This window comes from Acipenser ruthenus, chromosome 26 (assembly GCF_902713425.1).
Source record: "Acipenser ruthenus chromosome 26, fAciRut3.2 maternal haplotype, whole genome shotgun sequence".
NCBI classification, from domain to species: domain Eukaryota; kingdom Metazoa; phylum Chordata; class Actinopteri; order Acipenseriformes; family Acipenseridae; genus Acipenser; species Acipenser ruthenus.
Window position 1 is genome coordinate 7,758,655 of NC_081214.1, and position 15,444 is coordinate 7,774,098.

General features: G+C 44.6%; 1 protein-coding gene across 5 annotated transcripts in view; it reads right to left on the reverse strand.

The window, feature by feature from the left end:
* The window catches only part of LOC117430387 (collagen alpha-1(XXVI) chain-like), a 58,730-nt gene that overhangs the window by 7,239 nt on the left and 36,047 nt on the right, over positions 1-15,444 (reverse strand). For all 5 annotated transcript variants that reach the window (XM_034050379.3, XM_059000866.1, XM_059000865.1 and 2 more), the window contains exons 4-7: positions 6,544-6,605; positions 5,541-5,667; positions 5,350-5,439; positions 1,060-1,206 (exon numbers count right to left, since the gene is read on the reverse strand). In XM_034050379.3, the coding sequence (XP_033906270.1) occupies positions 1,060-1,206; positions 5,350-5,439; positions 5,541-5,667; positions 6,544-6,605 (426 nt within the window). The remainder of the gene's footprint in view (positions 1-1,059; positions 1,207-5,349; positions 5,440-5,540; positions 5,668-6,543; positions 6,606-15,444) is intronic.

Sequence of the window (15,444 nt, forward strand, 5' to 3'; positions counted from 1 at the left end):
TTTCATCTGAACCTTTCCCGAGCAGATTGTAAACGCACACACTGTGTGAACACATCAGTCTCTTAGCTTGAAAAGCAGCCATTAAGGGGATTAGGAGCCATTCAAAGGCATGGTTGTGATTAACCTTCAGAGAACTCCAGCCTCCAAACCCGGAGAAAGCGCTGGAGAGACCGATCCTCTGGAACTCATTTCTACAGAAAACACCACAATTCTAGGAGTAGCGGTTTTTTTTATTTGAAATCTCGCCTCTTGCTTTTTTATTGAAGGCGTTTTTGGCTGGGAGGGCAGGCTGCGATGCCAGGAGCAGAGTGCTGTGCTGACAGGTTACAAATTGGGTCTGATTTATGGCACACTGACATCAGCCAGAGCCTAATTAAGATGTCCTAATTAAGAACATCTTGAGGGCTGCTGGAGCAAGATGGGTAGCTGCTGCCATCTAGTGTTGTTTTTCTGTCAATGCAAGTCAAGGAGGATGGAACCTCCTATTACAAGTCAGGTTTAAAAATTGTTGCCACTCTTCAAAGACGTTCGCTCGGTTTGGTTCTGTTTTTTGTAAATGTTAACGACAGTGCTTAAGAGATGTTGGAGTCTATCTGAACGATCTGTGATTTACTGGAAGTATAAATGAGAGGCACTCTGGAAACAGTTTACAACTCAAAAAGGGTTAAAGTACGCAGGGCTACCAGAACAATTCAGGCAAATCTTATTTAATATGTATTGATACCATTTCATAGCTCTCATTGCCTCTCATTAGTGAAGGAAATGTATCGATCGCTCCTTACAGATACTTCAGTTCTATACATCAGACATAGACACCCTATTGCCATCAAATCATTGATTGTAGTACATATAAAATCCTCTGGCAATGGTTTCAACTAGAAGTCTTTGTCATTGATCATAATATAGGAAAATGCGAGCTCTTCGAAGCTATGGTAAGACATGCTAGGTAAGATTTATAGAAATTTATTTTGAGAGCTCTGTGTACTTTAACCAGGTCAATTCAACGTGTTTAAAGCAACAAATCAGTCAGTCAATGCTGTCCAGCGGTTGTCCACTCACTGTCCCCCTCGGTTGTGGACTCCAGCCCGTAGACGTCTCCCCTGGAGATGGGGGGCCCCGGGGGCCCTGGGGGCCCGGGAGGTCCAGGTAGTCCGGTCTCCCCAGGGTACCCCCTTGGACCAAGGAGTCCTGGTCGCCCCTCTGGCCCTGGGTGAGGGGACAAAAAAAATAAAAGGTAAAATATCAGACTGTTTTTGGCTCATTGTGAACTGTTGGTAAGAGTTGGGGACTCACACCTTTAGTGGTTCCTCACTGAACAGCAGATATACGAATCTCCAGCACAAGTTAACAGCAATTAGATTCATGTAGAGGTGTAGACATTTTACAAAGACAGCTTAATCAACACGACCAGTTAACAAAAACAGGATAGACAGTGCTGGAACTGAGCATTTAAATAAATTTATGGATAAATTAAACATAAGAACATAAGACATTTAAAAATGAGAGGCCATTGGTCCATGCAGCTGATTGATCCCAAATTGTTGTCAAGTCATTGTTTAAAGCAGTGGTTCACAACCCTTTTTCCTTGGAGCCCCCCCTACTTGTATCTAAGAAAAGCCCCCCCCCCCCACCTAAAGAATAAAGTGATTCATTCCAAATCTTTATTGGCAAAAATGTACATCAATTATAGTTTTTCTTTCCTTTTCTCTTTGGTTCGGCCTGGTTATCTTTGTGTATAATTAACTGTAGGCCTATACACACACATTGTTACCAAAAGAATAATAATGATTCATTATCAGCGTAATAAGTGATTAACAGCACCTATATAGCTCTGTCCTAGATCTCCCTCAGACCAATTAACTGTAACGGGGCAGTTTGTTGCATACACACATGCACATCATGTGAACACTGGTTTTGACACAGCTATAATGTATGTGTTATAAAAATAACAGTAAGTAACAATAACAAACAGTAAGTTACAATCAGTAACTTTTTCCTTCCTTAAAAAACTAATGGCCACCTTGGGCCTGCATACCTCTGACCAGGGATGGGATGTCAGGTGTGATGCTAGTGACAGCCAGCCTAAAGTCCTGGTGGACATCGAGCCTGTTACAGGCTTTTGTTTTTATTGTTACAAGCGCGCTGAAGGCCGTCTCAGACAGGTACGTATTGCTGAATGGTAGAATAACCCTTGTAGCTACGTGTTTGGCCAGTCTGGGTGCAACAGCGTGTCCTTTGACAATCCAAAACTTTTTGTATCCGTTCTTGTGGAAATATTTCTTTGACACAGAATCGGCTTGAAGGTCAGCAAGCTCATCTTCACAGCCGAGGTATTCCACGTCCTCGACACTGCAAACGTAAGGGTCCATCACCCACGATTCCTTTGATAAGTATTCGTCAACATCGGCAAAACGGGATTTAGTTTCCTCCCGAAGCATGTTCATGTGCCGGGTAAACTCAGTGCGTAAAGACGCAGGCACAATGCCACCAGACTGTTTCATCAGCGGTGGAAATTGTTGTAGCTCCCCTTTTGACATTTTTCCAACGCTGTACTCCAGTTTCCGCACAAAAGTGTCGAGAGCGTCTTTGCACTGCATGACGTTTGATTCAGGACCCTGCATCCGCTTGTTTGTCTCATTGTAGAGAGTGAATGTATCCGCTAGGTATGCCGTTTTGATCCAAAACGCATCAGTCAGCTGTTCGCACAGTGGTCGATTGTGATCTTGCAAGAATTCCTTTATTTTTTCCTGCAGTTCCATAAAACGCACAAGCACTTGCCCATGCGACAACCAGCGTACATGTGTAACAGCAGTGTTTGATGCGCTTCATCCTCACACAGCTGGGCAAACAGTCTCTTGTTAGTAGGGCGAGCCTTAATGAAGTTTACAACTTTAACAACAGTTGCCAGGGTGTTACTAAGGTCTTCCGAAAGTTTTTTACTGGCCAATGCTTGGCGATGTAGCATGCAGTGGAATTGCGCACCCCGGAGCTTTTTCCTTCAATTGGCTGTTAAATCCCTTGTTTTTGCCCATCAACGCTGCAGCCCCATCAGTGCAGCATGCAACAATATTCTCGTATGGCAGATTGTTGGACGAGAAATAAGAGTCCATAGCTATAAAAATATCTTGGCCTGTTGTTGTGGCTAGATTGGTAGACATAAGAATGTCTTGTTTCAAGTCATCACCGTCAATATATTGCACATAAACGATGAGCACGGATTTGTCTGACACTGTTGTTGTTTCATCCAACTGAATGGCAAAGGGAACATTCCTAAGCTTCTCGTGCAGCTGGTTTTGACAATCTCCAGCCATTTTATCAATTCTGTCTTTGACAGTGTTGTCAGAGAGTGGGACAGTTCTCACTTTATCCACCACCTGTGGGCCACACAGCCTCTCTACAATTTTCAGGCAGGCGGGTTTGATTAGCTGCTCTCCAATATTGTGCGGCTTTTTAGCCTTGGCAATTAATAGCAAACACTCAAATGACGCCTCCGTGGCTCTGTGTATATCACTGCCTGCTCGTTCAAATGCTTTTCTGATGTCTGTGGATCTTTTTGATAGTGCCAACTGCTTCTTCCTCTCAAAAAAACCTGACCTTCACCAATAGTGTCCTGGTGTTTTGTTTCCTGGTGTCGTTGCATTTTGCTTGGCTTCATGCTGTCATTAGCTAGCTTCTCGCCACAAATGCCACATTCTGGCCGAGTCCTGTCCTGTCCTTCAATGAAACCGAAGTTAAGATAACTCTCGCGATATAGCCTTACTTTCTTTTTTGATGATGAGTCATCAGCACTTTTACGTTTCTTAGACATGTTGTTTTATTCATAAAATAGTGATGCTCTGACTGCAGGAAAAATGAGCTGCTAGCTGAAACTGATTGGGCGCGGGTCATTGACGTGCACAAATTTTTTTTTCGGGGAATTACCGCTTTTACGTTTCTCTGCCATTATTATTATTTTTTAGATTGGCCTTGGCATTGCAAGCATATGATTTTTAATAACATTTTAAAATGTATTAATTTTACAATTAAATTATAGTGGAACATTTTATGCATGTTTGACCTCAAAGCAAATGAGATCACGCGCTCCCCCCTGTGAACTCTGGCGACCCCCTAAGGGGGGCGCGGACCCCAGGTTGGGAACCACTGGTTTAAAGGATCCCATTGATTCAGCATCCACAATGTTGCTAGGCAACCTATTCCATATATGTGTATGATAACACATTTTTGAGATGTTGTCTGTATCTCTTTCTTTTTTCTTGTGTTGATTTGATCTTGCGATGCTGTGAGTAGGCAAACACTATGACGTTGGTCAGAACGTTTGTCTATTTGAGTTTGGGCTAAAAAAACAAGGGGTGCTTCTTGAACCTTCTTGTGACCGAATAATGCAACAGCAGCACCAACATATTCCGAGTCCTAGTTTTTAAAAGCCGATACTTCATTTCATGCCGGTTGGGTTTATTTTATTAAAATGATAAATCAACTGTGCTAAAAACATCCCCACTGTGAGCTCAGCACTGCCACTGCACTCTATAATGGACAGGCAGCCAGACAGGGAAACTGGGAAATATGTAGCGGCTGGTTAACATTGGCACACAGGGCCACAGTCAGAGCCAGACGCCTGGGCAAGCATGGCATTTTAAAGCTGAACTCTTATAAAATTTATAACATTTCTCAAAATTAAAAATACTTCCTTTTGTATGTTGAAATTGAAACAAACAAACAAAAAAAAGGTGCATGTCATTTTTGTACTGTGACATATTGTATCATAGCTCCTTAGCGAGTGTAAATAAGAGGTAAAAAAACAAATCATGGTTATCATTCCTTTAACCTATATATTTAGCTAGTAAAGTAGCACATAATCACATAATGCAATGGCATTTACTGTATGTAACATACTTATTTTTAACATTCAACTTCGTTGCAGGAAGGGGCAGGTAAAAGCTATAGCAGTTCCTGTTAAAATGGCTGTATTCCTCTTGAAAATGTGTCTTGGCTTCTTCAGAACAGGAGTTTCATGTCTGAGTGAACTTTATGAAGGGGTGAAGGTGTGTGGTGGTGTGGTTTCAACCGAGCCACTGCTGTGATTGGACACACTTCTCATATTTAGGAATCTTTTTAAACTCTTCGGTGTATTGTTTAAAGCCCCCAGGTGGAGCTGACATGCAGTCACTGCTGGTTATATTAAGCCTTCATCTGTGTAGTGAGTGTATCTAGAAATGTAATTCTCACAAACAAGATATATAGCACTGCTAAAAGAAACAAACGTTTCAACGAGATTGTCTGTGTTGTGTTGGCAGTGCTGACCCCTCCCCTTGAGAATCAGTTTTTACAGATCAATAACCGGGGTCTCACCTACAGGTCCGATGCGGCCGCTCTCCCCGATTGGCCCCCTCTCTCCTGGGGGTCCGGTCAGCCCCGGTAAGCCCCTGACGCCAGGGGGTCCTAGATACCAGAGAAAGAAAGAGCAAAAATATCCTAGGGACGAAAAAGCAAGTGCTGAAAAAGTCTAAGCGCAAGGCGTGCGTGCTTTAACTGCAACTGACCTTGCGGTCCTGGCTGGCCAGCGGGCACAGGTCTAGGCGGGTAAACCTCATTCTCTGGAGGTTCAAAGATGCCAGGTCTCCCTGAATCTCCCGTTGGATTTCCCGTCGCATTTCCCAGCATCATAACCTGCAACGAGACCCCCAGCCAGGTGGAGAGCAAGGATGGTTTTAGAATCCATGAGGTGCGTCTGCTGTTATCCAGTCAACATATTACACACAGTCTCTACTGTCAACCTCTATTTCTGCTGCCACTTATGAAGTCTGAGTCAAAAATGTTCCACTGCAAATCTTTAAAAAGCTGAAAAAACAAAATAAATCAAAATAAGAACAGCACACAAAGATCTTGAACAGAGATATTGCTGTTAAAATAATCCAATTCGAGTGTTTAGAACTGCCAAAAATGTGCTTGCAACTCTCAAGTTCATGTAATGAGCCAGCCAGGGAATTGAAATATGCACAGCATTTGTGCATTTGTTTTGTATGCACTGAGATTGAATCACTGACCCTGGAAAACTATGAGAAGTTACAGGAGAGCAGTATAGAGTGACACACGAGGAATCCACCCCAATACAATACAATACAATACAATACAATACAATACAATACAATACAATACAATACAATTCCTACAGCGCCTTTCATCACAAGGATCCCAAAGCACTTCTCACAAAAAAAGAACAATCAAACCAATAAATGAAAACCAGTCTGATACAAAACTGTATAAAACAGAAATTAAAAAAGAGACACAAAAATTGGGTTTTAATTGTAAAAATAAAAAGCCAGTTTGTAAAAATAGAACAATTAAAAACAATCTCATAAAAAAAAATTAAATAAATAAAATGGGAATAAAAAAGCAGTTTTGATTGTAAAATGGGAAAGCTAAAATAACTGTAAACTAAAATAACCGTACTTTCATTTACAGACGAAATCCTTCAAAAATGACAGTTTTCAATTGGAATTAAAAAGCACAGCTCTTAACTTTGTAAAAGGTTCCAGATCTCACCTTGGACTCCAGGATGCTGAGTCTGTTGTTAACGTCTGAAAAGCTGCTGCAGTTCATACACTCTGGAGACAAACACAGGACAGGAAGCAGTGATGAGATCAATTTGTGGCTTGGAACTTGGTTTCAGGAGACTAAAACACTTTCACACTGGCACTCCTACGTGGGTCACAATCCCATGTAGTATGAAACCACGTACCTGGGTCGTACCCGGGTCCCAGCAACCCAGCTCAGGATGTGGGTCGACAGGCTTTGACCCGGGTCGAGCGAGACAAAATGCAAGACGGCCGACGAAATAACAAACAGCCACGCCTGCGTGAAGGTTTCACTTCCACAAGGAACGTTTCTGTTTATTCTGTTTAGCCATATTTTTGTTGATTGAGACACAGCATGAGCCAGATTGCAGCAGGGATGTAGAAACATTTGCTCTAATCAACATTTGGGCCGAAGGTTCAATCCAGAGAAGCTTGGATGGAAGCGTCTGTAACAAGCTGCGTTGATGCACTTTCGTCTGTCACCCAGGTCGACCCTGCTTTATCAAAAGCAGTGTGAAATCGAGCACCCGACCCGCATGACACCGGGTCCTGACCCGGGTAGAGCATGCCAGTGTGAAAGGGGCTTACGTTTCAATTCAGTGTTATCTTGGTTAACCCCATGGTCCCCTTGCTTCTCTGTGATGTGCGTTGCAGGGGTTTTAAACTACTTGAATATCCTTTATTCTCAGTGTATTGCACTAACTTTAGGCTTGATTCCTTATTAAAGTTTACCAAGGTAAATTTGTCATTTTCTATGGTTTTCCTATTGATATACTATGCTTTACCACACCTCTCTGGGCTTTACAATGCTTGCTTATGCTTTCACTGTGCTTTATTACACTGTGCTTTTACTATGGGCAACGTTTATATGGGATAGCAGCATGTGTTAATGTGATGGTAGACAGACCCAAACCGAAATGAGTGTGTGCTTGATGACCCAGAGCCACTGACACAGTAAAAAACTGCAGCATCTGTCATCCTGTGTGCCATGACCTCCTGAGGCCCGCCTGGGTTCCTCTCTCCCTCCACCTCTTGTTTTCTGTCTGTCTGCCCACTGGCATTCCCTGCTGCATACCCAGACACTGTAAACACAGAGGAACAGCATGCTGCTGACTGCAAACAAACCCCCTACCCTCCCTCTCTGCTCCCCCACTCCCCCTCCCCTCTCCTGCACCTCGCACTCACTCACTCTCATGCTCTCTCTGAAGGAGACTCTGGATACAGCCCTTGTAAGCACTGTAAAACATGACGTATGACAAACCATTGTAAACGAAGGCAAATACTCTATGCACAGACCTGAGCTAGAGCTATAACCAGGGGCCTATTAATCGTCTATTGTAAATATTTGTAAAAAAATGTGTATGAAATGAACAGATTAACATGCGATCTGAAAAGGGATTAGAGGAGGGACTGGGAGGGAGGTAGTGTGGGATAGGGATTAGGGTTGAGGGACTGGGAGGGAGGTAGTGTGGGATAGTTGAAAGTGATTGTTTGGAAACTTTGACCACAGCTTAGATTGTATAGATTGACTGATTTCCACTACTGTATAAACTGTTGTTTCTAATGGAGTCTCTATCTTGGCTTTAGGTAACACAGGAGGCGCATCTGCTAGTGTTTTGACTCTAAAACACAAGCCCCATTTCACAGTGTGACAATTCCATACGCAGTGCTGAACTCTGTATATTACCAGTAATCCTGTGTCCCAGGCAAAGCTGCAGAACTGCCATGAAACAAGCTCATATAAGAGAACACAACTAAAAATGCAACTTTACTATCACACAAATACATGGTAGATGACACAACACAACTGTAGATCATACTTTGTGATAGAAACCATTATTGTGTCTCCAGACCATTAAATTGCATTTTGAACCCGATGTGAAACCGGTGTGTTTTTACTCAACCTCAATTATAAATTTCCTTCTAGAATTTTATGAAAAAAAGTCCTGAGACGTTAATGCACACAATCGGTGGGGAAAGGGTTAAGCTCGCCTGGGCTCCGAGGGGTCTTGATTTTCCAGCTGCTCACTCCATGAATCAGGGCTACAAAAGAAGGACTGCACTCAACACAGCCTGTCCTGCACACTCCCTGCTTGGGACTCGCAGCTCATAAATAACAAGTGACCAAGCAGCTGCTGACAAGTGCTGATCAAATCCTGTCTGCAAGATTCAAAAGAGCATTAGGAAGAAAATCTGTTTGTATCATACAATAAAGAACAGGGAAATCAACCCCTAAAGAATTAAAGGCCAGGGAGTAAGGGAGCCAGGGGCCAGGGAGTCAGGGGCCAGGGAGCCAGGGAGCCCGGGAGTCAGGGAGTCAGGGGCCAGGGAGTCAGGGAGCCCAGGAGTCAGAGAGTAAGGGAGCCAGGGGCCAGGGAGTAAGGGAGCCAGGGGCCAGGGAGTCAGGGGCCAGGGAGCCAGGGAGTCAGGGAACCAGGGAGTCAGGGAGCCAGGGGCCAGGGAGTCAGGGGCCAGGGAGCCAGGGAGCCCGGGAGTCAGGGAGTCAGGGGCCAGGGAGTCAGGAAGTCAAGGGCCAGGAAGTCAAGGGCCAGGGAGTCAGGGAGCCAGGGAGTAAGGGAGCCAGGGAGTCAGGAAGCCAGGGAGTCAGGTAGTCAGGAAGCCAGGGAGTCAGGGAGCCAGGGAGTCAGGGAGTCAGGGGCCAGGGAGTCAGGGGCCAGGGAGTCAGGGAGCCAGAGAGTAAGGGAGTCAGGGAGTCAGGAAGCCAGGGAGTCAGGGAGCTGGGGAGTCAGGAAAACAGGTAGTCAGGGAGCCAGGGAGTCAGGGAGTCAGAGAGTCAGGAAGCCAGGGAGTCAGGAAGCCAGGGAGTCAGGGAGCTAGGGAGTCAGGGGCCAGGGAGTCAGGGGCCAGGGAGTCAGGGAGCCTAGGGGCCATTGAGCCAGTAAGCCAGGGGGCCAAGAAGCTAGGGAGCCAGGGAGCCAGGGTTTTAACTTACCCCCCAGAGGACGTTAGTGTAATCCACATCCCAAAATAAAACACCATACAATTTGGCACACTCAATGATCTTCAGCTGTGCTTCACAATTACATTAAATCACGTTTGAACTAATTTGTGACTTTCTCCCTCGTTAGTAGTTCTTTCTCTTTCACATAACCTTTCCTTAGACAGAACACTTGCCCAGTTAAACTGTATGGAACGTATTTAACACACATGCAGGAAGAGAGAGGAAAGGAACAAAGCCTCTCGGTCGCAGTGGGGAATGTCCTTTTAACTTCAGACGGCTGTCAGAAACAGGGGTCTCGCAAGTGATTATTCAGTACAATAATAACATCATGATAAACCATTGTGAACTGGAAAAACTGTAGATACTACTAAGAAAAATGCTTCATGTACGTATGTATGTATAAATGTATCTATTTATACATTCACACAACATGGGATAGTTAAAAATTCTGAAATAAACTTGTATTTTAGAATTTAGAAATATAGCACTATTGAGTGTTTCTTTTTTTTGTTTTAATTTAGTAACCAATTATTATTTTTCTCTATTTTTCCCCCAATTTGGAATGTCCAATTATGTTTTTTCTCCTCACTGCAGCGGGTCCCCACACAGCACAGACGTTCTGAGGGCGTGTGAGTTTCCTCCGATCTCACAAGCCTAAAGTCAGAATCACTTTTACACTGATCAATCCAGAACAGAGGTGGGAGGGCTACCGATCCTGGAGAACACAGACCAGCCCTGCCTCTTATCCACTCTGAATGTGTTCTGTGTCTGGCCAGTAGGGTTCGCTGTTGCACGATGAGGAGAAGGAATCCCTGTTGGTTTCCCATCCCCCACCCCGGGAGAGTCAGAGCCAATGTGACGCCCCCTTCGGAGTCCCCAGCAAAGCTCAGCTTCTTTGCACAGCCTGGATATGAACCAGCGGCGTCCAAGCTGGGTGATTCACCCTGCGCTCCCACCGGCAGTGCTTTAACTGGAGGAGCCACTCGGGGACCCTCAGCTCTATTGAGTGTTTAATAGTTATGGACAACCTAGTACAGAGACAACCCAAGGCAGATTGCTCACAAGCCATACAAATAACAACATGTCCTACGATGCTTTATTAAAGAAATATCATCATCAACCAAGCCGGTCCACGGGGCACGCTCTCTCTGAGCAGAGCCCCGCAGCAGCAAGGAGTGAATATGTTTCCCAGGTGAAGGAAGCCACTTACACCCTGGCAGGGGCTTCCTGAGGGCTGTGAGGAGAGACGGAGAGTAGCTCTCTCCCTGCCCACACTAACACACACACACACACACACACGTGCACGCACACACTCACACTCACACCCACACACACACACACACTCAGAGAAATTCCACTAGACATGTGCGGTCCTGCCACTGTAGTCCATATTGTTACATCTCAATTAAACAACCCCCCTCATGCTTTACACAGACACACACCCCAGGAGATATCACTGCCTGTGTGTGCTTCCTTTATTCGTATGGGGCTGCAGTACTAAAAGAGACCGTAGCAGCTTTGATGCTGTTTCAAAGAGAATGGCCTAGATTCTCAAAGCTATTTTCTCTAAGTTGTTGTTAGCACAGTTTTTTTTTTTTTAAATACCTGTGGTCTAATCTACATTTTCTTTGCACCCATGTTTTTCATAAAGCTATATTAATGACAGAAAACCAAGAAACAACAGCAGTTAAGAGAAAGGTTCTATGCTTTTGCTATTATTACGTTTCTTTTTTTTTTTTTTTTTTTTTAATTTAGTCGTCGCCAATTATTTTACCCCGGTTTTCACCCCAGTTTAGCATGCCCAATTAGTATCTGTATCCCCGGCTCACCGCTCGCAACCCCCCCGCCGACTCGGGAAACGGAGGCTGGAACACGCGTCCTCCGAAACGTGCTCCTTCCAAGCCGTCATTTTTCGCACTGCAGATCCACAGCAATGCCACCAGACCTATAGTGCCGGAGGACAACACAGATCTGGCGGCTCCGCTGCAGAGCCACAGGCGCCCTATCGGCCACAGGGGTCGCTGATGCGCGGTGAGCCGTGGATTCCCCTGCCGACCTAAGCCCTCCTTACCCGGGCAGCGCTCAGCCAATTGTGCGCCGCCCCCTAGGAACTCTCGGTCACGGTCAGCTGTGACACAGCCTGGATTCGAACCTGCGATCTCCAGGCTATAGGGCACATCCTGCGAGGAGCGCCTTTACTGGATGCGCCACTCGGGAGCCCTATTATTACGTTTCTAACACAAACAAATCTCAGGCCTTTGTCCTCTAGAGACCTGGATCTCAGGTTTCAAGGGAACTGAGCTTGGTGAACCTAACCACATCACAAACAACACAAGATTTGTCACAATCGTCAGGCTCTGCTTGAGAGAGGCCCAGGACTGGATGGCAGACAGGCAGCGGGTGTTCTGGTCAGGAGTGAGGTGCTCTCTCTCTCCCTCTCTCTCTCTCTCGCAGTGTAGGGAAACGCTCATGAAGCTTACTGGCACTTCATCTTTCCTGAGCACTCAATTCACAAATAAAAAAAAAGGTATAGTAGAAAGTAACGGCAGCGGGGTCTGGACTGTTTTAAATGCATTGAGCTGCCCTTTCCCTGCCCCTCACGTTCTCACACTGTACCGGACCCCTATGAAAATACGAGATCCTGCCAGCGTCTGGGAGGAATTAGCTGGGTCAGGCCAGGCCTGTGCCCCGCAGTGCCCCTGACCAGACAGCCTGCCAGACGAGATTTATAGTCTGGGCTTCAACTTTTATCAAAAACATATGGCCACCAACAAGCGTAACCAAGCACTAGAGCCTGACACAGGCTCGCTGAGACCTGAAACCATCACTAGACCTCAACATAGGCTGGCTGAGATCTCAAATCAGCACTAGAGCCCGACACTTAGTATCTGTATCCCCGGCTCACCGCTCGCAACCCCCCCGCCGACTCGGGAAACGGAGGCTGGAACACGCGTCCTCCGAAACGTGCTCCTTCCAAGCCGTCATTTTTCGCACTGCAGATCCACAGCAATGCCACCAGACCTATAGTGCCGGAGGACAACACAGATCTGGCGGCTCCGCTGCAGAGCCACAGGCGCCCTATCGGCCACAGGGGTCGCTGATGCGCGGTGAGCCGTGGATTCCCCTGCCGACCTAAGCCCTCCCTACCCGGGCAGCGCTCAGCCAATTGTGCGCCGCCCCCTAGGAACTCTCGGTCACGGTCAGCTGTGACACAGCCTGGATTCGAACCTGCGATCTCCAGGCTATAGGGCACATCCTGCGAGGAGCGCCAGTACAGATCCCCCCTCATTCATTAGTGGAGGTCCTGGCACAAGATCGCTAGTAGAATCCCACTCTGTACAGCTATTACTTTTTAATAACTGCAGGCCCAGTGTGGAGACAGCAATCGGAATATGTGTTTACTGGAACAGGGTCAATAGAAAGGGAATTAGGACTAGAGCCTGCAGCTTGTTTGATTACTGGAGATTTCAGCACCATCAGACAAGTGAAATGTTCATCAACTTCTGCAAACAGTCTATGTGCAACAGATGGGGAAAAAAAGAAGAAAAAAAACGATCTGGACACACTCTAATTTAAATGGGATCATGATCAAAATAGCTTTGTTCCAAGTCTCTTATCGTCATTCCATAGTTTAGTTTACCCTGTCATTCATTCATCCGGATACCCCCACACTGTAGATTCACTCTCTCTGTGCAGCACGTATTAGGTATTTATATATATATATATATATATATATATATATATATATATATATATATATATATATACAGACGTGCTCAAATTTGTTGGTACCCTTACAGCTCATTGAAATAATGTTTCATTCCTCCTGAAAAGTGATGAAATTAAAAGCTATTTTATCATGTATACTTGCATGCCTTTGGTATGTCATAGAATAAAGCAAAGAAGCTGTGAAAAGAGATGAATTATTGCTTTTTCTACAAAGATATTCTAAAATGGCCTGGACACATTTGTTGGTACCCCTTAGAAAAGATAATAAATAATTGGATTATAGTGATATTTCAAACTAATTAGTTTCTTTAATTAGTATCACACATGTCTCCAATCTTCTAATCAGTCATTCAGCCTATTTAAATGGAGAAAAGTAGTCACTGTGCTGTTTGGTATCATTGTGTGCACCACACTGAACATGGACCAGAGAAAGCAAAGGAGAGAGTTGTCTGAGGAGATCAGAAAGAAAATAATAGACAAGCAAGGTAAAGGTAAAGGCTACAAGACCATCTCCAAGCAGCTTGATGTTCCTGTGACAACAGTTGCAAATATTATTAAGAAGTTTAAGGTCCATGGAACTGTAGCCAACCTCCCTGGGCGCGGCCGCAAGAGGAAAATCGACCTCAGATTGAACAGAAGGATAGTGCGAATGGTTGAAAAAGAACCAAGGATAACTGCCAAAGAGATACAAGCTGAACTCCAAGGTGAAGGTACGTCAGTTTCTGATCGCACCATCCGTCGCTTTTTGAGTGAAAGTGGGCTCCATGGAAGAAGACCCAGGAGGACTCCACTTTTGAAAGAAAAACATAAAAATGCCAGACTGGAATTTGCTAAAATGCATATTGACAAGCCACAGTCCTTCTGGGAGAATGTCCTTTGGACAGATGAGTCAAAACTGGAGCTTTTTGGCAAGTCACATCAGCTCTACGTTCACAGACGAAAAAATGAAGCTTTCAAAGAAAAGAACACCATACCTACAGTGAAACATGGAGGAGGCTCGGTTATGTTTTGGGGCTGCTTTGCTGCGCCTGGCACAGGGTGCCTTGAATCTGTGCAGGGCACAATGAAATCTCAAGACTATCAAGGCATTCTGGAGCGAAACGTCATGCCCAGTGTCAGAAAGCTCTGTCTCAGTCGCAGGTCATGGGTCCTCCAACAGGATAATGACCCAAAACACACAGCTAAAAGCACCCAAGAATGGATAAGAACAAAACATTGGACTATTCTGAAGTGGCCTTCTATGAGTCCTGATCTGAATCCTATCGAACATCTATGGAAAGAGCTGAAACTTGCAGTCTGGAGAAGGCACCCATCAAACCTGAGACAGCTGGAGCAGTTTGCTCAGGAAGAGTGGGCCAAACTACCTGTTAACAGGTGCAGAAGTCTCATTGAGAGCTACAGAAAACTTTTGATTGCAGTGATTGCCTCTAAAGGTTGTGCAACAAAATATTAGGTTAGCGGTCCCATCATTTTTGTCCATGCCATTTTCATTTGTTTTATTATTTACAATATTATGTTGAATAAAAAATCAAAAGCAAAGTCTGATTTCTATTAAATATGGAATAAAGAATGGCGGATGCCAATTACTTTTGTCAGTTTCAAGTTATTTCAGAGAAAATTGTGCATTCTTCGTTTTTTGTGGAGGGGTACCAACAAATTTGAGCACGTCTGTATATATATATATATATATATAGTCATAAGTGTTGAGAAATCTAGCATCAGATGTCTTTTTCATGTACTGTGGTGAATATTATTTTCAGAGTCTCGTTTCAGATCTGAGGACAGAATGAATCACACTGTTCCAAACTACATTGCTTTACTAAACAGGCGCAGAGCTTGATCTAAGGAACCTCTGAATCCAGGTGTTTAATTCAAATTTAAATATGCTTTTGCTTGCCAACATTGCACTTGTTATATAAACAGAATACTACACAAAACCGTGTATACAGGATAGCAGTAACCCACTTGAAGAACTGCAGCCATGCAGTTAGGACATGTAGCTACACTGTCATTAATGCACCTCTATTGGCAAGTTTATTGGAAAATTCTATATGCTCAAAAGTAAAGGATTGCATAAACAAAAGTAAAACCAGAGACTCAAACCCATTCTGTCCAAACACCCCTCCGTCAATACTGTCTTGCATAAATGTAAAGATTTATTTAGCATGCCTGTAGTTG